Source organism: Sander vitreus, chromosome 12, assembly GCF_031162955.1.
Source record: "Sander vitreus isolate 19-12246 chromosome 12, sanVit1, whole genome shotgun sequence".
NCBI classification, from domain to species: domain Eukaryota; kingdom Metazoa; phylum Chordata; class Actinopteri; order Perciformes; family Percidae; genus Sander; species Sander vitreus.
The window spans coordinates 10,548,031-10,570,860 of record NC_135866.1 but is presented as its reverse complement, the minus strand read 5'-3'; the positions used below and the strand labels follow the sequence as shown (position 1 = coordinate 10,570,860).

At 40.5% G+C, this 22,830-nt stretch overlaps 1 protein-coding gene across 3 annotated transcripts in view; it reads left to right on the top strand.

Moving 5' to 3' along the window:
* The window catches only part of ephb1 (EPH receptor B1), a 165,082-nt gene that overhangs the window by 103,018 nt on the left and 39,234 nt on the right, over nucleotides 1-22,830 (top strand). For 2 of the 3 annotated variants that reach the window (XM_078263725.1, XM_078263723.1), the window contains exons 5-6: nucleotides 1,746-2,081; nucleotides 20,705-20,829. In XM_078263725.1, the coding sequence (XP_078119851.1) occupies nucleotides 1,746-2,081; nucleotides 20,705-20,829 (461 nt within the window). The remainder of the gene's footprint in view (nucleotides 1-1,745; nucleotides 2,082-20,704; nucleotides 20,830-22,830) is intronic. The other variant, XM_078263726.1, reaches the window with a different exon arrangement.

The window sequence follows — 22,830 nt, the reverse complement described above, 5'->3', positions numbered from 1 at the left end:
CCGCCAAATGCTGCAGTAATAGTCTGCAAATCACTGGTTAAGTAGCTGCCACATTAGATTTTTTGTACCATTGCTGCATATGTGGAGCTCGGCTGTAATTGGGTGAAAGAGGTGTGACGCCTCGTTCACACCTCAAGCTGGCAATACTTTTTTTCATCCACCGTTGTATAAATGCATTAATACAGACAGTGCAGGCATGACCACACAGAAACAGATAGTTCAGGCGTGTGTGTTTGTGTTCATGCATTTTCCACATGAGCAGATGTGCATTGCTTTTGCCAGCGATGCAAGTTTTGGGGCGAGTTCATGTATGTGATGGATGATACAGAGGATACAAGCGGTGTGAGTAACATATGAAGTGCCTAGTATGCAGGCCTCAAGGGAAAACTCTAAAATGTTGCCAATTTCCATACATGGCCTGTTCCTACTAACACACACCCTTTTTTGCCGTATTTTCCCTCCACGTACAACACATCTGGTAGCATCCAAAAAACAGATTTTGTGCCATTTGACCATGTATCTGGAGCACTAGCTGTCCTCTCAGGCAGACCATAATAATCACACGTTGGAGGTTGCGCTCTTCCGGTCACCTCTCTGTTGTTGAGGCGCTGAGCCGAGGTCGCAGCAGTAACAGTGCCTTGTGTCACCCTTGTGTGTTCTGTCGCTTTGTCCCTGCTCCCCAGGGCTATCCCACATGGCTTTGCAGCAACAATGATTAACTGTGTCTGTGTTGACTGAAGTAACTATCTGCCCTAACGTCACAGAAATGGGAAACTAAAGTGCTGTATCATAATATGCTTAACAATCTATATGTATTGTTGTCATATGTTTCTCATGGGTAAAATGATAAGAGGAAATATAGTACAGTACGTGTATGTTAAAGAGCTGAATAATTCTTCTAAGGGTTTCTAGAATAGAGTGGATTTTCGGGTTTCGCAGTAGTCATGGATCTAGAAGTGGGTCAGTTAAACTCCTCTTTTAATGATAAAGGTCAGGCTTTATGGAGGATACATTGGTACCAGATCAGCTCTGCAGGGCAGCCTAACTTGACCTATGCAGCACTGACTAAGGGCTTTGGCGAGCTTCTGCTTTATCGGCAGTGTCTGGTATCTGAGAAGAAAGAGCTGCCTCTGAGCAGCTGCAGGGACACAGAGTCCCAGCTAAGCAAAATTCTACACTGCCATTTGAGCAGATTTGAACTGTTGTAGAATTGTGCTCCAATTGTGGGAGGCTGAACAAGCCACTTTTCTATTAAGCCACCACTCAAGCAAAACAATTGTTTTATTATTTCTTGATTTCTTTCTGAATATCGTCGTTACGGTTCTGCTCCAGCTGCGGGCTATGAGGGAGTGAATGGGAGCGTGAATCTCCAGAGCCACTTGAATGAGAATACTCCATGCAACACTGCATTTTGCTAAATAACCAATGTTTGATAGACACAAACGTTTCGCTGTATGATCTCTCTGGGTGTGAATGGAATAAATTAGCATTCCAATTGTGCTGAAGATGAAGAAAAAGGAGAAAAAGACAAGTCGCTCTTGGACAAGAACAGTTAATAACAGGGTTGTAAATTGACTAAATTGACCTAACAGCAGGCATATTTATGAAACAGTTTTTCTTAACAAGCAATACATTCTTTTGCTTTAAGGATCATGCCAGCTTGCCATGGATAAAACATTTTCCGATATCAAATGGGACGAGATATAAAGATCCTAGCTACAATTTAGCTTACATCTTTTCTACAGGTGTCCCATCCAGCCCAAGGAATGTGATCTCCATTGTGAACGAAACCTCTGTGATCCTGGAGTGGCATTCTCCCAGGGAGACGGGCGGCCGCGGTGATGTCGTTTACAACATAGTGTGCAAGAAATGCCGGGCTGACCGGCGCTCCTGCTCCCACTGCGACGACAACGTGGACTTCGTCCCTCGGCAGCTGGGTCTGACTGACACCAGGGTGTTCATCAGCAACCTATGGGCTCACACCCTTTACAGCTTTGAGATACAGGCCGTCAATGGAGTCAGCAATAAGAGCCCGTACCCTGCCCAGCATGTCTCCATAGACATCACCACCAACCAGGCTGGTAAGTGGCTGCTACCACTGATGAAGATGTAGTAGTGGAATTGATAAAAATGACTACCCTTTACCATCTGCAATAGCATTATCCAGTGGTGGAATGTAACTAAGTACATTTCCATAAGTACTGTACTTAAAGTTCTCATATTATGCACATTTTCAGGTTCAGAATTGTATTTAGAGGTTGTACCAGAATAGGTTTACATGGTTTCATTTTAATTAAAACACCATATTTTTGTTGTACTGCACATTGCTGCAGCTCCTCTTTTCACCCTGTGTGTTGAGCTCTCTGTTTTAGCTACAGAGTGAGGCATCACACTTCTGTTCCATCTTTGTTGGGAGTCGCACATGCGCAGTAGCTAGGTAAGGACTGCTAGCTAATCAGAAGCAGAGTATGAGGGAGTGCCACACTAGCAGCTAGGTGAGCATTATAACGTGTTACAAGGTGACACACGTTCGTCACGGAAGTAAAGGCTGGACTACAATAGAGCTGTTTGGAGCAGTTTGTGAACAGTGTTTTCTGTTGGAGATGGTAACTCCCTTTGGGGTGGACTTTGGGCTTTTTCAATTTGTAAACCTATAACATGCACAAAAAAGATATATAGCACAATAAAGGAAAGGAAAAAGCCAAACAGCATAATATGAGCACTATAAGTACCTATTTGAGGTACTTTTACTTTACTTGAGTGTTTTCTTTCCATGCCACTTTCTACTTCTACTCCATTACATTTCAGAGAGAAATATTGTTCTTTTTACTCCACTACATTCATCCGACAGCTTTAGTTACTAGTTACTTTACAAATCAAGATGTTTGCACACAAAACACGTGTAGTTTCTAAAATGGTTGCCTACAAGTCCAGCTGAAATGATTAGCCAATTAAACACTTAGTTGATTGACAGAACTGTTTTGATAGTTTCCAGTTTCTAAAATGTGATGGTTTTTGATGATGACTTTTAATTGTAATAGAGTATTTTTACAGTGTGGTTTTAGTAATTTTACTTAAGGATCTAAATACTTCTTCCACCACTGGCTAGGGCTGGGCGATATGGAGAAAATCAAATATCACGATATCTTTTACCAAATATCTCGATAGCGATACCGCAACGATATTGTAGTGTTGACTATTGGTGCTTTCACAAAATAATAACACAATGAGATTTTTGATAAATACTCATCAGAAATGTGGATATAATGACTAAGTGGGTAAAGGCAAATAATAGAACAGTTACAACAGTCTGGTTAGTTCAGAAAATGACATCACTTTACTGTAATGCAGCCTTTAAAACCAGGAAAAGACAACACTTCCAAGCCATTTACGATATTACCAAATCCAAAATCTAGTCTCCTATCACGATATCGATATAATATCGATATATTGCCCAGCTCTACCACTGGCATTATCAAATTCAAAGAGGCTTTATTAGCATGACCATATTTACACACAGTATTGCTAAAGTACATAGTCAACAGGGATATTATCATTATATATATATTATTATTTTACATTATCACTATGTAACTTACATACATACTCCATGCTAGTGTTATTATTTTTCTTTTAATCTGTCCCCTATGTTAGCAAAAACCTGCCTTGGTATTTTTTTTTTCACTTCACATTTCTGAAATGGCAAATTCAACTATTATTACATAAATGTGAATCATCGCACCTCAGAAGACCATCATCTTGCACAATGTGCAGTTCAGAGTCTCACTTCATGGCATAGCTTACTTCAGGGCTGCTAAGATTTCACGTCGCTCCACCGTGAGTAATGACTTTAAGCCTTGAAGGGTGAGGCCAGCTGGTTTAGTGAAAGTTATACATACACGCTCTCCTATTAGGCTGTCCTTCCCTGAATCAAAGTAGTGGCTTTCCCTTTTGAAAATACGATGGATGAGTTCAAGCCCAGACCCAAGACACAGCATGTTACATTTTGTGGCAGGACAAGTGCAATTCACTGCACCATCCCTTTTTCCTTTGTAGTTTATTTACACATCAAATCCGTTGATAGAAACAGCCCCAGTTTGCATTTTTCTTTGGGCATTCCAAACATCCTTGCTTTTTAACATAGCTAAAGGCAATAATCCCTCAAAAACAACACTTTTTCATTTATGAAACCTCTTTTCTTTTTTTTTTTTTTGAGGTTCACATCTGGAGGTTGCAGGCTGGTTGCTTCACAGACGACGCTTCTCTTCGTTGTTTTTCTTTGGACTTTGTTTAATGAGACTTTGTTTGGAGAACAATGCTGCACAGCAAGTCCGTACTTTTCTCTTCACGGAAGGCTGCACCCCAGTTGAAATCTGTCTGTAAATCTTCAGATTTATACTCTAACACAGCCCTCCAAACAAAAACAATAAGATAATTAATCTTACTTAATTCTTTTTCACAAATTTAAGTTACACTGAGCATCAGGCATGATCCGCAAAGCCATCATTTCTTTGTTGCACTGTTCTCTCATTTCACCTTTAGTGTTGTATAACAGCTATCCAGGTTCATCTCTGTTCACTGTTTAATACTTTAATGTCAGACTGAAGGAGACCGACCCAAGATAGATACACGGACAGCTGCTGTTTTCAGGCTACACTGAAATATTCTACTCTCCTAGTCTCTCTCTCTCTCTATCGCTGTCCTCTCTCTCTTGTCTGTCTCCCTATGTTTGTGTCTGTGTGCATGTGTGTGCATTCTCTGACTTTGCCTGTGATGGATCTGAGGCCAGCCAGTGAAAATGACCTTCATCCTTTTAGCTTTCTCTCTCTTTCTCCCTGTCTGTCTCTCTGTACAGTAGTTTGTGTGTGCCTGTGATGGGACCTGAGCCCAGCCAATGGTAATGACAGGTCAAGGATATTGGGCCCTATTTTAACGATCTAAGCGCACGGTGTGAAGCGCATGGCGCAGGTGCATTTAGGGCGTGTCCAAATCCACTTTTGCTAGTTTGACGGCGGAAAAAAGCATTTGTGCGCCGGGTGCATGGTTCCAAAGGGTTGTACTTAGTGTCTTCATTAATTCATAGGTGTGTTTTGGGCGTAACATGCAATAAACCAATCAGAGTCAATCATGTCATTTCCCATTCCCTTTGAAAGCCAGGCGCGTTTGTACCTTGGCGCATTGCTATTATGATGGCGGATTTGCACCGTAATATTTTTATATTATTTGCATGTTTGTGTGCTGCTGCGCTTCCCTGTGTGTGTGTGTGTGTGTGTGTGTGTGTGTGTGTAACAAGCATAGTGTGCGCACGCTGTGCACGAGCCTTGGCGCATTTTACTAATTTGCTGTTAAAATAGCAATGAAATGCTGCGCTATTGACTTTAGACCAGGTTTTTGTTGGTCAATGGCGCGATCACTTCCTGCTGCTTCAAGATAGCAATACGCCAAGAATTCACCTGAACACACCTCCCTGTAAGACCAGCAGGCCCATGGGTGCACAGATGGGTGCAGGTGCATTTGCTATTTAAATGACGCGGGCGCTGGACGGGAAATTGACAACTGCGTCGGTCTTAAACTAGCAAAGATACGTGTGTAGGGCTTTGTGCTGCACCGCGCCGGGTGCAAGATAGGGCCCATTGTCTTTGCTGGTCCTTTTTGCTGCAGCCTTTTCCATGCTCTTGTGGATCTTTGACTTTTACACAGTAGCACCTATCAAGGGACAAGTGTTGACTCAAGTGAAACATTAAAATGAGGCTCTCTTCATTTTTCTGTGTTTCTGTGGATGAGGCGGGCCGTGAAAATCACAGTGTGAGCTTGTGGGACCTAATAACAGACGTGAAGTGGAGTTACAGTGTGGTGAAAGATGAGAGATTTTTGGTTGAGTTCATACTGGCAATGTTCCAATAAGGAAAGAGTTACAGGTTTGTCAGCTTGGGGGCCTGGAACCTCTTGTTGGCCATGCACTATGGTTTTCTGTGTTATGTTTTCTACGTATAGTCGTCTGATGTAATGACGAAATACCTAATGTCAAACAAATTCAGAATTATTGATTCACATTTCCACTTTAATTGTGGAATGAACTTATTTCACATTTATCTCAAATACCAGTGAAAGAGAAATTGCTTTATCCAGGTCCCTTTTGTACAGGAGTACATTTTGAAATTAAATTGTGCCCAGTTGGTGGAGGGCATACCGTATTTGATTACGATGAGTCTCAGAAGAATGTAATGACCGGCTGAACTTGTCTTTGTCTGAGAATGAGTCAGGGGAGGAGTGGAAGGGAAGACTGGGCAGGATGGAGAAAGGGACCAGACTGCGAGACTGTGACAGTAAAGGAGAGGAAAATGAGGGAGTAAATAGGTCTGATTATCAGGGTGGCCTAATGGTGCTGACTGTGCCCATTTGACAGGCTAATAGCACACTTGAAAGATGGATGTAGACGAAGCAATGTCTGGGCCTATTGTTGAAGTCTGCTGCAGTAATGAGGTGTCTGCATGTATTCTGCCAGGCCTATGTCCAGGCCGATGTGGCCCTTTATAGCCATGTAATTGCACTGTTCCTTGACTCGAGTTTTGAGGGGTTTCATTGGCAGGGCACTGAAGTGGCAGAAGTATCAAGAAGCTACTATTTTTGATAATACACTTTAAAAACTAAAATAGGCACTTTTTTTTAAAATATAGGGCTCTATTTTTGTGGGTTCATGAAGACTGCATTAAGAAATACAACAGGCTTTCATTGTCGGAAACCTTGAAATCCTCTTGTCTGTTTATTTGGTATATTTGTGCACTGCGCCCTCGCATGATGCAAGGTTGGGAGAGGTGGCGTAACAAAATGAAAGTCCATGTAAATGAAGTAGCAATAAAAGAGGTGTTTGTATTCTGAGCCTGCAGGACCATGGACATTCTTAATGCAATACCAGTCATCATACATACAATGGGGTCATCAATCCAATCTTACCCAATAATTTGTAATGGTTGCAGATGCAAAGTATTGTGAAAGAAAAACAACTTTAATCCAAATGAATACATAAGCACTCTTCTGGTATCCGATGTTGGTGCCCATACTGTATTTAAAGGCAAATATTTTCTTCATCTCACTACTAAAGGAGCGAAATGACGGTAGCACAATCCAAACCCTGTTGAAACTTACTTAATTTCTTTAGCAGTTGAATGAATAAATTAATGTTTTTTTATTTTTTTATTTCAGACTTATCAAAATAAAACAAAACAAAACAAAAATACTCAAAAATGTACAAATTAGTTCACAAATAAGGAAAATAAATGACTAAAAAGGGACATATTAACCAGCATAGACACGCCTGCAAAGGAGTAGGAAGAAGTATACACTTATTTGATCCTACCCCGTCTCCACAGCTCAGTAGTTAATGTATATCAACTTAACTTCCCTTCCTGACCCTTAGTACTGTCGTACGCTCCTATCTTACTATATACAATTTGCTATATTATATGTACAATCCATACACACACTATATATATATATATATATATATGTATATATATATATATATATATATGTATATATATATGTGGGTGTGTGTATATGTATATATGTATATATATATATATATATGTGTGTATATATATGTGTGTGTGTATATATATATATATACATACATACATACATACACACACACACTAGGGCTGTCAATTGATTCAAAAATGTAATCTAATTAATTACATACTCTGTGATTAATTAATCGAAATTAATCGCATACATAATTAACGGTGCCTGAACCGGTACTTTTTAAGAAAGTAAAAAAAGAAAAGAAAAAAAAAGCTGTTGACATTAAAGAACGGCTTGTTTATTGCTAAGGCCATATGGTCAAAATTAAATGTTTAATAATAATGTATAACAATAACAATGACTTATTTCACTAGTAAATTGCTGTTGAACGACAAAAACAACCACCAGATGGTAAAGGACATTTACAATAACTTAAAATGCACCAGGAGGATGTAGTTTACCAGTTTCATTGAACGCACCGTCTGTGTTGTTTCTCCGACGGCAGCTGCAGATTGTTACATACCGGTGTTGAATCCTCTACAGTAAAACACAGTCAAACTTTACACCGTTTAGCGTTAGCTGTCAGCATTTTAACCGTGTTTAATCCAGCTACTAGCTAGCGGTAGGCTAACGTTAGCTGCTGTCGAGTATAGTGTTAATTAGCGTCACGTGCAGCGGTGTTTGTGTTTCCTGTAACATCTGTTTCAGAGCAGCAGAGAGAAGCGCAGACATATCAGTGGCACCAGATTTTGGTAGCCAGGGTTGGCAGGAAGAAGATTTTTACAAGTAAATGTTCCAATCAATCCGATCCAGGCAGCACATTCTCGTCTCCCTCCTTCATTTTACAGTCCAATGGTAGCTAGAACGGCTCCGGGTCAAACGTCAATATGGAATGGATTAATCTGCGAAAAAATAACGCAGATTAATCCATTCCATATTAAACTTTGACCCAGAGCCGTTCTATATATGGCACAGGTGCCTTCATGACCTGCATCTCCAGACCGAATAGCAACGCGGATTTCGGCGCTTCATTTCGGTGCCACTGATATGCCTGCACTTCTCTCTGATGCTCTGAAACAGACGTTACAGGAAACAGAAACATCGCAGCAGCTAACGTTAGCCTACCACTAGCTAGTAGCTGGATTAAACATGGTTACAATGCTGACAGCTAACGCTAAACGGTGTAAAGTTTGACTGTATTTTACTGTAGACGATTCAACACCGGGATGCAATGTGCCGCTGCCGTTGTCGGAAAAACACAGGCTGTGCGTTCAATGAAACTGGTAACCTACAGCCTCGTGGTGCATTCAAAGTTGTTGTTAAAGGCCCTTTTCCCATCTGGTGGTTGTTTTTCTCATTCAACAGCAATTTACTAGTGAAATAAGTTATTGTTATAGTTATTACATTATTATTAAATCATTTAATTTTGACCATATGGCCTTAGCAATAAACAAGCCTTCTTTAATGTTGCTGAATGTTGTTTAGTACCCTTCTTTTTTTTTATTTTTAACTTTCTTAAAAAGTATCGGTTAAGGCACCGGGCAAAAATTATGTATGCGATTAATTTAGATTAATTAATCACGGAGTATTTAATTAATTAGATTAATTTTTTAAATCATTTGACAGCCCTAATATATATATACATACAGTATATATATATATATATATATATATATACATACAGTATATATATATACATACAGTATATACATACATACATACATTATACACAATCAAAATCAATCAGAAGAACAATTTTAGTACTAGTACTAGACAAAAGCAAAGGATGGCACTGTTTGAACTAGAATAGACGAACAATGCACAACCCTAATTTCACATGATGTCCTCTCTAAGCCAGAGCTAGGACTGCCAGTAGAGTAGACGGATGTCTTTGTTTATGTGACATGGTCATGTTTATGTGCATCTGGGAATGGACAGGTGCACACATATCCAGGATATGAAAGTTGAAATGTGTCCATTGAATATATTATTGCAATTCTGTTTTAAATTGGAATTAGTTATCAGAAATATGTGACTCTGGAAAACTAGTGATTTAGACACTGTTTTATCAATGAAGCCATGCCATGGAAGTGTGCATACAAGCTTGCACATTTATAAATCATAAAAAGTCATGTTATGATCATTTTGTATTGCCATAAGAATGTGGCACAGTTAAAGGTAAAGGGTGCACTTCACGGTCTCCTCTAAATGCCTCTTGGCTCCGCCTGTCAAGTTGAGCCATTTTTGTCATGTGCTGTTGTGCTCAGCACAGCTGTTTAAAAGGTTTAAGATGAGTAATATGATTGCTTAGCAAACAATAATGAATCAACACACCCTCTTGTTTATTTTCCATTTCAGCCATCCTTTTTGCAAACACCATGCATGGATGGGCCTCCTGCCTTAATAGGAAACTAAATTGCAATTGCATTTATATATGCACTCACTCTGTGCAACATGGTGCAGTGATTGCGGATGTCACAGTGAATATGTCACAAAAATTTGAGTCTATCAATCATATTTAGAGCCCGCCCGATATTATTGGCATTTTCCAAACTACTATTTATTTATTATTATTATTATTTTTTTTAATATTCATTCATCAGAATCATTTATAGTGACAAAAAATGATTCTGAATATTTTAAAAATAAAATAAAAACGGATGAAACACCCTTCAACCATGTTCTGAGTTTGGCGTTGCATAGTTTGTCCACCAGAGGGCACTCTACAACGTCCCTGTTGGCAACACTCTGTTTTTTGTTGTTATTTTGTTTTTGTTCAAAGGACTTTAAGTTTCATATCTTAATATCTTGTATTTTTATACATTTTATTTATCAGAACTTTAATATATTTTGATGTTCTGTTGTGACAATAAAACAAACAAGTTTATTTTTAAACTGCATTATCATATTATTTTAGTGAGGACTCATAAATAACTACACATAACTATGTAAATATAACAATGTTAGGGAAATCTGTTTATGTTTTGTTACACGTTTCTGTTTTTTTTTTCTTTTTAAATATATCGGCCAATATATTGGAATATCGGATTTTTAAATCACCAAATATTTGTATCGGTATCGTCCTTAAAAATCCTTTATCGGTCTGGCTGTAATCACATGCAGTACACCTTTATTTAAAGGAGCACGTTATTATCTATATTTAAAGCCCTTATACTGTATTGACTAGCTTATAGACAGAATTTGCCAATGACATACCAAAACCTACAGCTGTAGTCTCAAGCCAAGAAAAAGCAAGTAAACTGCTGTTCCTGGTATCAAAGCCTAACTTTCAGGGTTTTTTTAGTTCCAAACTCTCACAGTTCTGTCAGGTTGAAAGAATAAGAGTCTTTCATACCAAAATAAGTCTTTATTGCTTCTATTCAGCCCCAAACCACATCATCAGGTATGGGATTTGGGGGATAAATAGAGCCTTCCCATAAGATGTAGTCTGTTGACAAGTGTAATGGTATATTATTACCCTTCTGGTACTATACGCATGTCAACCTATGAGAGAACAGATAGGTGAAGGGGTCCTTTTTGTCTGATTACCCAGGAATGAAAACATTTTTGGATGTCTCAATGGAGTCTTTGCCTTTTCAACTTGTCATGGCTGTAGTGTAGACTGTTGCAAGATTAAGGAAAACCAAGAGACCACCTAGAAAACAGTAAGGCTTCAGAGGAGGAAAGGGGACCAGGAGGAGGAGAGGAGGAAGTAATGGAGGCAAGGAGGGAGTTGGAGAGATTTAGTGTGAATCACCGAAGAGGCCATTTAACTGCCCTCGATCCCAGCGTGTGTCTGGGAGGAAAGGCTGATCAATAGTGTGATTTAGGAGTTCATTCACAGTCTGTGCTCTTCCGGAAGATACACAAACACACACATACAGATACAGACATACAAAGGTTATATACTGCCCCCCTCTTAGGCTATCATTCACGCCTGGCCTGAATTAAGTCATCTTTATCTATGTTAGCTATTGAAAAGTAGCCATTTCATGTCACTTTGTGACATAGTGTGGTTTATATTTAGGGGTAAGAGACTCTCTCTCTGCTTCTAGTGAATGTATTAAATTGCTAAATGACCACAAGTCTAAGCTGTGTGTGATAAAAGTAAAATTACATGGCAGCCATGTTTTCTTATGTAATCCTGGACACCTAACCTATATCCACCACTTCTTATCATCAGGGTGGTATATAATTCTACACATTTTACAACTCCTTTCTACTCTTACTGGTTGTGCGGGGGTGGTTTAATGAACAATGCATGAGATGTAAAGACTTTTTTTCTCATGCATTGTTCATTAAACCATTCTTTTTCAAATAATGCCTGATGTTCAACAGTTCTCTGATCTTACTGGCACAGCCTTCTTGACCTAGATTATGTGCCAACAGTCCCTCAGACCACAGAATGCCAAGTATATCTACAAACAATCCTCATCCACTTAGCTGCTCTGTTTGGAGAGCTATTCCCACAGAAATGCAAACATCGCTATCCTCGGCCTTCTATGGGCAAGTCCGCCCGGTGGGTTGCATTCAAGATTCTAAGATGCAATGCACTGGACTGTAATCCAAACAACCAGATGAATTAAAGAGATCTGTGCTCTGTGGGGTTCTAAAATCAGATGAGATGTTAGGCAAACATGTCCGTGGAGGGTATTCAAGACACTACTCATTATGTCTTTACAGTTTACAGCCTACAAAGTCTTTCCATGTGTTTTTTGGGGGGTTGACTTTCTCCTTGTTTCTTCCCTATCACTCATCCTTCTATGTATCAGATCTAGGGTGTCCAAGAGTTTCATCATCTTAGATGGTTCTTTGGGCTCTCTCCAGGTGCCATTTTTATTTCATTTGATGCCTGTTCTCATAAATGTTGGATCCTGTCCATGGACCCAGAAAGAGAGGTATTAGCTGCAGGCAAAAATAAAAGTGCAGGCTTGAATGCTACTGAGCTTTCTCGTCAATTCTGATGTCTTCATGTAGTGTATTAAGTGACTCTAGGAAGAGTGTGTGTGTTTTATGTCTATGTGAAAGTATGCTCATGCAGTGGACATAGAGTTCACTTCAGAATCCTCCACGTATAATGTGTTATTTAAAATAATTCCAACCATGGTTTCTTGACAGAAATCCATGGTGCTGAACTGATCCCTCTTTATGATGTTTTAGGGAGGCCCATTACCATGTAGTCATGGCTGGCTTGGCCGTCTGAGCCCCTGCTAATAGGGAGGGTAGTAGTTAAACCTATGCCTTTGACAGAGGCACAGCACATGACTATAGGCTGCTCTCCGCATCTGAGACACTGAGCCCCTATTAGGAGACTGCATGGTTCAGTTGTGTGCCAGCATCTTAAAGCACAAACCTCAAGTGCAATAAAGAGAGAGAACAACTCGGCTCGTATACAGTATGTGGTTTTGAATGTGGCCATATGTATTTTGCGCACTGTTTTTTTTTTTTTCTGTACACAGAGTTGAATGGGAATTTGGTGCAAGATCATCTGACCAATTATAGTTCAAACTTTCTGTCCAATCATTTCACTGAAAGTAACTGAGGTAGAGCAGGAACTTCCAGATGACTGCTGCAGTTAGTCTTTCCCGGGAATCTCACAATGAGAGAAAGAACACAGTTAAAGGAGAGACAGAAATAGAGACGTTAAACATTTATGCTCATTTTGGGATGGAACCATTTTTACTTTAAAAGGGCACTACCAATTTATACAGCAAGTTCAGTTTTTTTAGTAATGGGGAGTACTTCTCATGCCTGTGAAAACAGTTGTATAATGTCTTCTCTTTGGAGCTTTACCATATAAGGGACAAAGTATGGATAGGTCTGCATCTGTGTTTGATCATTCTTTATAATTTGTCTCTCATGAGTCTCCCAACTCTATGGAAGTGTGATACTAAAATCACTGGAGTGCTCTTTTAAGATGTAGAACAGCACATTTGATATGCTTACCCCTCACCATACCATATGAATGATGGTATCTGCACACAGAAGTAACAATAATGGAAACAGCTGCTCAGGTCTGTGCCAGACATGTAAAATGATGCTCCACACTCATCTGTATTCCAAAGTAAATTAATCGTACAAAGGTAAAGAGGCTTTTCACTCTTTCGTCACGTTCTTTCAAACCCCCTCTCACCTCTTCTCTCTCTCTCTCTCTGTCTCTCCTCTCCTTTTCTCTCACTTCCTCTCTGTCTCAGCCAGACACTGGGAGGCTTTGACTTTGATTAATGGTGAGCCAAGCTCTGCATTAAAAGCCAGGGGCTGCAAGTGGGGCCAGATAAAAGTGGAGCACAGGAGCAAGGGATGGGAGGGATGGAGGGAGGAGAAAGGAGTGCAGGACACAGTCACCAATCACTGTCAGCATCATCGTCCCAGGGTGACAGTGGGGGACGCAGTTGGGGGGGGACAGCGGTGCTTCATTGGGCTGAACCTCACCCTCATACAGGCACAACACATTGTCTCCGACAGGCTCTTCACACATACAGTATGCTACTAGGACACACAGACACACATACATGTGCACACACTCTTTATTTCGCTCTCTCTGCTTTTCCTCTCGAAAACACGGCCACTGTCTGTCCAGTGGGACACATCCTTTAGGGAGGGTAGTTAGAATTTGTGTTTAAAGATAGAATTTTATTATCAAATATTTACAACCGACACTTGCTAGCCTAATAACCAAACCCAATTGCCGTTTTGTCAAAGTTAAGTTTGACAGTTCATGTTCATGTTCATGTTCGCTAGGGTTACCTTTGCCTCAACCGATGAGTAGTAACTGACATATCATTCCTGCCGTCGTCATTTTCAATTGACATCAGAACTTTAGTAGCACTCACAAGGAGAACATGTTGATTAAATATGCCTACTGCATGATAGTTATGCAAAAAAAACAATGTTGCATGAGATGTAGGAGTTTCTCTGGCACAGAGCAGATGTCTCAATCCTCAATCTCACCTACGAAGCTCTGATTGGCTCGGTTGTTACTCCAAATGGGGTTAGAAGCCATCAAAGAACACCAGACCTATTTGAATCGCTGAAAAAATCGGAGATGTGGGTGGTGATTGAGGGAGCACGCATTTAGACACTAGATGCTTAGCACTTATAAACGTGCATTAAAAATATACGTGGTAAAAATTTATGTTTTTCCTCTCTGTGCGCCTGAATGCATGACTTGAGTTGGGACTAGGACTCGGGGCTGTGAAAATACCTCTCCTCCTTAGCCCCTTTTTCCACTGCAGGAATTTGTGTGTGGAGTGCCCCTCCCCTGGGTCTGTCAGGAACAGTGTGTGCCTGTGGCCGGTAATTGATAATGCGGCCCAGGCAGCCCTAGCCCTGGTCAGTGGAGCGTGAACCAGCCTGAGAGGCAGAGAGGCTGAAGTGCAACGAGGTGGATCTTAGCCCCTCACACTCTCTGTCTAGGGTATGGGAGAGAGAGAGAGAGAACGAGTGAGAGGAAGAGAAGGAGGGAGGGAAGGCAGGAGGTGAGAGACGTAACAGAATCCAGTCGCACTGACAGGATAAACAGAGCTCACTTATTTGTTTACAGTTAACTGTAAACAAATGAGTGAGCTCCGTTTCAAATTTAGGTTATTATCTGACACTTGGATCAAGAAATACTTAACTCTAATCAAAACTGTAGAACAATCCGTCTTTCCTACAAAACTTGATTTGCAAGCCACCAACATCAAATGTCAGGAGCTTTTCTCCTTTCAGAACTCCTGTGGCCATTGAGCAGTTATGCTAGGCTGAAGTACAAAGAGGAAGGAAAAGAAATAAAATAAGCCATTTCCTTAATGACTCCTTGTCTGATAAAAGGGATCATTTAGTTGAGATAGGGTGCCATTTGCTCAGGAGTTATTCAGAAAAATGGTGAGAGGGAGGCCAGGTGGAGCAATGACTAGGCCTCAGCAGCGAGCAGGCCCAGAGCCAAGAGGCTGATAGGCACAAAATGTAAAGCTTGTGTGGGGCTGTACTTATGCCTGCAGACATGGGGGCGGAGATTCCTTTCCTTTCCAGCACTGTATACAAACACCAAGGCTTTGAGCCTAATATGAGCAGCCGTAGAATCCATTTTTAATCAAGCTTACTTGTATGTTCACAAATTAGTTTGATGAGTACGTTGGGTTGGATTCATCTTTGAACTTTGTTCAGAGTTTATCTTAGCATCTTGGAGGAGTTTGTGATCATACAATAGATACGGGGGAATATTCACGTGTCATTAAAGAGATTTAATTTGTACATAAAAGCGGAGTAATTTCTATTTTTTATTTATTTATTTTTGTGACATTTTTATTAACAAATTGCCGTCACTATCTCTAGATTGATTTATTCATACTAAGGATTATACCTAAAGCCCCAGAAAATGGCAACAACCACATTCAAATTAGGAAAAAACATCCTAACTGGTAATAAGAGCACAGAGAAAAACAAATACAGCTACTCTGTAGTGCAATTAGTAAAACTGTAAAACTGAAAATACTGTGTTCATGTAGGACCCCATAATTTACAGTAAGAAGACGATGGAAACATTTTTTCAAAAAACAAAAGTTTGCAGAGCCTTCAAACCCACTGAAAAATCCTCTGCTAAACAGATAATGGTACATTGTATTTTTTTTTTTATCTTATCTTATTTTATTAACAGTGGTTTGTTTAGAATAAACAGAGGGGAGAAAAAATAACATTTGACAGTTGAAAAGACAAAATACATCCAGAACCTTTAACTTGATTAACAGTGATCCACATAATCCCTGGGAAGTGTATAATCAGTTGAAGTGTGCAGCTTTTTAGAAACTCCCGTACCTGCTATTGGCCAAGCCAGCACTGTCCATGACATTTAAAGGTCCCATGGCATGAAAATGTCACTTTATGAGTTTTTTTTAACATTAATGTGAGTTCCCCCAGCCTGCCTATGGTCCCCCAGTGGCTAAAAATGGCGATAGGTTTAAACCGAGCCCTGGGTATCCTGCTCTGCCTTTGAGAAAATGAAAGCTCAGATGGGCTGATCTGGAATCTCCTCCTTATGACGTCGTAAGGAGGAAGGTTACCTCCCCTTTCTCTGCTTTGCCCGCCCAGAGAATTTGGCCCGCCCATGAGAAAGAGAGAGACATCATGGCTTGAAAACAAGCGAAGCATGGCAGTTGGTCAAGGCCACACCCCAACCCTCCACCTTGCCCCCCCTCTCGCCTCCTCAATTGCATTTAAAGCTACAGACACAGAAATGGCACATCCTAAGGAAAGCTCATTGTGGGACTGGCTCTAGTGGCTGTAATTCTGCACCAAGGCTGAATTTCGGGAAAGAGACTTCAGATACAGTATTAGGGGACCACTAAGGCCTATATAAAAGAGACTTCAGATACAGTATTAGGGGACCACTAAGGTCTATATAAAAGAGACTTCAGATATAGTATTAGGGAACCACTAAAGCCTATATAAAAGAGACTTCAGATACAGTATTAGGGGACCACTAAGGCCTATATAAAAGAGACTTCAGATACAGTATTAAGGGACCACTAAGGACTATATAAAAGAGACTTCAGATACAGTATTAGGGGACCACTAAGGACTATATAAAAGAGACTTCAGATACAGTATTAGGGGACCACTAAGGCCTATATAAAAGAGACTTCAGATACAGTATTAGGGGACCACTAAGGCCTATATAAAAGAGACTTCAGATACAGTATTAGGGGACCACTAAGGACTATATAAAAGAGACTTCAGATACAGTATTAGGGGACCACTAAGGCCTATATAAAAGAGACTTCAGATACAGTATTAGGGGACCACTAAGGCCTATATAAAAGAGACTTCAGATACAGTATTAAGGGACCACTAACGACTATATAAAAGAGACTTCAGATACAGTATTAGGGGACCACTAAGGCCTATATAAAAGAGACTTCAGATACAGTATTAGGGGACCACTAAGGACTATATAAAAGAGACTTCAGATACAGTATTAGGGGACCACTAAGGCCTATATAAAAGAGACTTCAGATACAGTATTAGGGGGACCACTAAGGCCTATATAAAAGAGACTTCAGATACAGTATTAGGGGACCACTAAGGCCTATATAAAAGAGACTTCAGATACAGTATTAGGGGACCACTAAGGCCTATATAAAAGAGACTTCAGATACAGTATTAGGGGACCACTAAGGCCTATATAAAAGAGACTTCAGATACAGTATTAGGGGACCACTAAGGCCTATATAAAAGAGACTTCAGATATAGTATTAGGGGACCACTAAGGTCTATATAAAAACATCCAAAAAGCAGCATGTCATAGGACCTTTAAGAACTTGTCACGTTGCTACACATGTTATCATAACAAATAGATACAGAAAAAGTGAATATCAGCACCAGGGAAAGATGAGAAAATCTGTGCAGCTCAACTACCTTGACGCTACTGTCAGCAGTGACACATCCGCAGATTTGTTAAATGTCAACAGTGAGGAAATCTGCCAAGGTATCATAGCAAAACAGACAGGTAGATGGACTGAAATGGCATGTGACAGGTGATATCTGTTCTGATAGTAAATTAGGCTCAATTTCAGTTCAATTCATTTTATTTCAGACCTGTAGCCAAAACAAATACCTAGACTTTCAGATGATTACATGCTGCACTGGTTCAGACACAGGTCTTGTTAGACGTGAGTAAGAAACATGCAGTGTTGCAACAAGGCATTGTGACTTAGGCCTTAATAATGCCTACATTAAAGACAGGCAGTTGCACTTCTGTCAAACTGAAATGTAAAGATGTGGAACCACACACAGAAACAAACACATGCATATATGTACAGACAGTTTTATTATCGAGCATGATGTCTTCCTCATGTCCAATAACACAAGCTCTGAGCGGCATGTGAAGAACGACGAGGAACAGGGACGATGGAGGGATGACAGGGCAGAAGACAAAACCGATGGAATGAGCAGGAAATTGCAGAGTGTCTGGGTTAATTGGCTGCCCATGTGTGTGCATGCAGGTACTGCTGAAGGATGGAATAGTCCAGGGGTCTCAAACTCAACTTACCTGGGGGCCGCTGAAGGTAGAGTCTGGGTCAGGCTGGGCCGCATCAAGTATGATGTTATATCCCTTGTACACTGCAACTTTCTCTGTGCATATGAGACATGTAGGGGTGCCCCTGTGCTCGACAGAAAAATATTCCGTCTCCTGCTTTCCCTGAAATTGCCCGTGCTCGTCGCCAACCTTTCTCTTCACGGCACGTTTTGAGAGAGACATGACTGGAACATATATGGCATATATTTTCCGTCACTCCGGAACACGTGTCAACCAAATGACTAACGTTGATACTTGCCCAGGTACTTCCCAGTTGGCTAGTTTGAGAACTGTTGACAACAAACGCCGCTGTCAGGAGACTGTAAGTGACACCAGCAACGACTCAGCAAAAAGGTGCGTTTCAGAACAACGCGCGGGCCACACTAACACTAAACTTTGATGTCAAGTAGGGGGCCACAAAATATCATCCCGCGGGCCTCAATTGGCCCCCTGGCCGTGAGTTTGAGACCCATGGAATAGACTGCAGCTGGGGCAGGACGATCACAATATTAGACCTATTTGATTCCAATGGGCTTTGTTTACTGAATAATGTGGTTCATACACAGCTTGGCTCACCGAATGTAATTTTTGTGAGAATAGTTTTATAAAGAGTATATAAAAACTTAGGGTGCTTGTTTTCTTGAAGATCCAGTGCACTCTGCTTGTGCCTGCGAAGTGGCAGTTTTATTGGATGCAAGCATAATTTCTTTCCTGCCACTGTACTAATTTACATGTCTCACCATGACATCATTTGCACTGAAATCAGCAATTGCTGCCTACTGTAAGACTCTATAACACAATCAGTTTTGTGTCATTTTTGTCAAGTTACGTCTAGATCAGCAAATCAGACAAACCTCTTCTCTTCATGTTAGTTTGCCCATTTCATTTTAACATTCATTCCTGAACTAATGTCTAACTGAATGGCTCCTGAATCAGAGCAATTTAATATGACCTTCTACATGCTATTCTGATGAATACATTTCTGTTGTACTGTGCATTATACTGTAAAGTTAGATGCATGCCTACAAGGTTTGTGTACTTGTAGGTAAATGATATTACTGAATCACAAAAGCCCAGTTAAGCTATTTATATGACTGCATGACTTACTATAAAAAGCAATTACAGTACATTAGTGAATTACTTATGTTCAGACAGAGTTTTGTATAAATAACAAATGACTTGTTTTCTTTCCTGCCATACTCATATTTTAACAAAACAATGGCAGTCATTATTAAACAACATTACATCATGTTGTTTAGCATAGCCAAATGTTGACCTTTGTTTCAAATTTAAAACATGGACCAACTGCCACTTTTGGAATTCATAAAAAGCTTTGGAACTTAATTACTGCATCCAATGCATCCTGTGGATGCCACACTTAGTGCTCCTATATTCTGCCCAAGTAGCCCAAATTACTCAGCCCAACAGCGGACTAAATCCAACACAATTGGTTGCTGGACTCAGGCCAGACTCAGGGTGACTGATCATTTTGGCGCTAAGGTAGCTGGAGTCCTGCTAACTAGGGCTGACAATCAGCCCAAGTCCACACTATCACTTTTTTGCCAAATCTGGCAGCCTTATTTTGGCCAAGGCCAGCACATATTTGGTCCTGCAGTGCCAGAATATGGCTGAGTGAAGCTCTGATTGGCCTGACTCAGCTTGCTAGCTGAGTACTGATGAGAGTGGCAGTTGCTTAAACTTGAACTCTGTGCTGAGTACTGATAGCTGATGATTATTTATTCTAGGTTCAAACATGGGATAAGTGTTGCAATTGTACATTCTTTTTTTTTTAAATATGCAACATCTTTCCTGAAAGTCATAAAACTTGTTAAATGAATATTAGGCAGATAATAAAGTGGTTGTCCCAAAGCTGGCTTGATATACCAATTTTGAATCTAAAGTAAACAATCAATGTGGCTACGCAGGGCCACAGTTCCACATGTTCATGTTTAAAGTTAAAATGAATTGCCTGGCAAGCAGCACACATGATCTAAACTCTCACCTTGTGGCTGAGGGAATATAGCTGAGCAATCTTCTTTTTTTCTTTTTTTTTTTACCATCCGTTTGGGCTGAATAAGTTATTCTAGAAATGTATTGATTTTGTGTTACTCTTTCTGTGTCCTACAGCTCCCTCCATAGTTCCCATCATGCACCAGATCAGCTCCACCATGAATAGCTTCACACTGTCTTGGCCACAACCAGAACAGCCCAATGGCATCATCCTGGACTATGAGCTGCGCTACTACGAGAAGGTAAGACAAGTGGGTGTGTGAAAATGCATGAATTTACATGTTTCTGTCTGACAGCATATACGGTATACTGTAAGTGTATAATTATATGTGTGAAGTGCTACATATTTCAGATACAAAGTGGTGTCTCCTACTCTGCACATGCACAGCAAACTGCATGTAAAGCCCCCAAAAAAATCAAAGCCCTCACTGATATCCATGAGCAGAGTCCCCTGGGTTGATAATTTGTTCTTTCACTGCGTTCACTCCATCTCTCCCACTGTTCTTTGGTTTCTACTGCTGATGAAGTGAATAGGTTGACCTCTGCTCCAGGCCCACTCTGCACAGTGCAGCAACCTGTCCCGCTGTGAAAATGCATTGCGTCTGGGGGGGAGTCACATCGACCCGTCTGCTCACACACAATACGTCTGCTTTATTAAGTCTCCAGCCCTACCCCACAGCGCCTATGCTGCTCCAGTATTGACCTGTAGGCTTTTCCCAAGGCCTTGGATATAATGATACCCAGAGATCGGAGACTCTAGCTTTTTGTTTGGGCCCTTGTTTGTTCTCCTAAAGCTGATCGATAGTTATAGCAAAGTTGGTCATGCACGTTGTTTTCCCTCAGTCTTTGTCATCTCGAACTAAGACTTTTGCGAGACTTGGTGCATCTTCACCCATGTTCCGCTCTCCAAATAACAGACAAAAATCAATAGAGTTTTATAAATGTTTTTCTTTTCCTGTTTAGTTATTTATTTTACACCATCTCATTTTGGCTATGGTTCGTGGATCAATATTCACAGCTCCACCTTAGAAATAGTGTTTGTCATGTCATTTAGCATTTTCTATCAGAGAGAACAACAATCATGTTTTTAAATTGTTTGCAGTTGGAAACTCAGTTATTCAATAATAGCTGCATTTCTTGCCGTTTCCCCCTCTGGCATTGCACAGGTCATGAAATTGAATCCGATTGCCATAGCCCTGAGAAACCTTATCTGCCAGACAGCTTAGTGTCGTGTAAATAAACCTTATACAGCCTCCCATTAGCTCACGAATATCAATGAAACCTAATCCTATTGATGTTTATGTAGCATGTTTCCACACAAATAGATGAGCACGGCTTAATCACAAATTAGTGAATTAACAAGGACAAAATTGCTAATTGCGACAGGATGATTCATGTGACTCTATGTGCACTCTATGTTGTCTACCTCTGCCTTAATGTACTTTCATATTGCCGTGTACGTGTTTTCTATCTAGAAAATGTACCACCGTCTGAGTTAGACACAGAAGGTGAGTCAGAGTGATTGCTTTGCGCCACACTAGGCTGTGGAGATGAGATTGCCACACTGGTGGTCCTCCCTTGACACTCTGTATTTTGGATCTGATGGGGCTTTTTATAGGCTCTAAACAGACTTTTCCTCAGCCAGCAACTGATGTCCAAAGTGCTGATGTGTTTTTGTGCCTGATTAAGCACCAACCCTCAGAAGAAAAAACAAACAGATGGTGACAAAGCTAATGCCATGTGTGTAATTTCCATACCAGTTCAAATGTATTATAAACATGCATGATGAAAAGTGGGCATACATTCTCAGTGTCACACAGGTTAGCTTGGGTTACTTCCATGCATGTTTAGCCTGCTTGTTGCACATGGAAGAGCAGGGAATTAAATTGCATTCTATCGAGGTCAGTCCTACCAGCTCTCCATTGTTTCTCTGAATGCTTGAGAGGTCTACAAAATCTGGAAGTTTCGCGCAGCCGTAAAGTGGTGATGTGACCTTTTTGTCATAAAAGGCAATTATGGAGGGATGTCTCAGACCATGTCTATCACACAATCCCAGCTTTACCCAGCACTATTAGGTAACTTATAGGCTGGGTAATACAGTCATAAAAAATGAGCTTTTTTATATAAAAATGGCCTTGCTATACTCACATTCTTCTTTATGCATCTTCCCAATGCTTGCATTAATCTGAGAGTAGTCACACTGTTAGGATTCTGGAGTTGATTGTCTCAGCGTGCCTGGCACA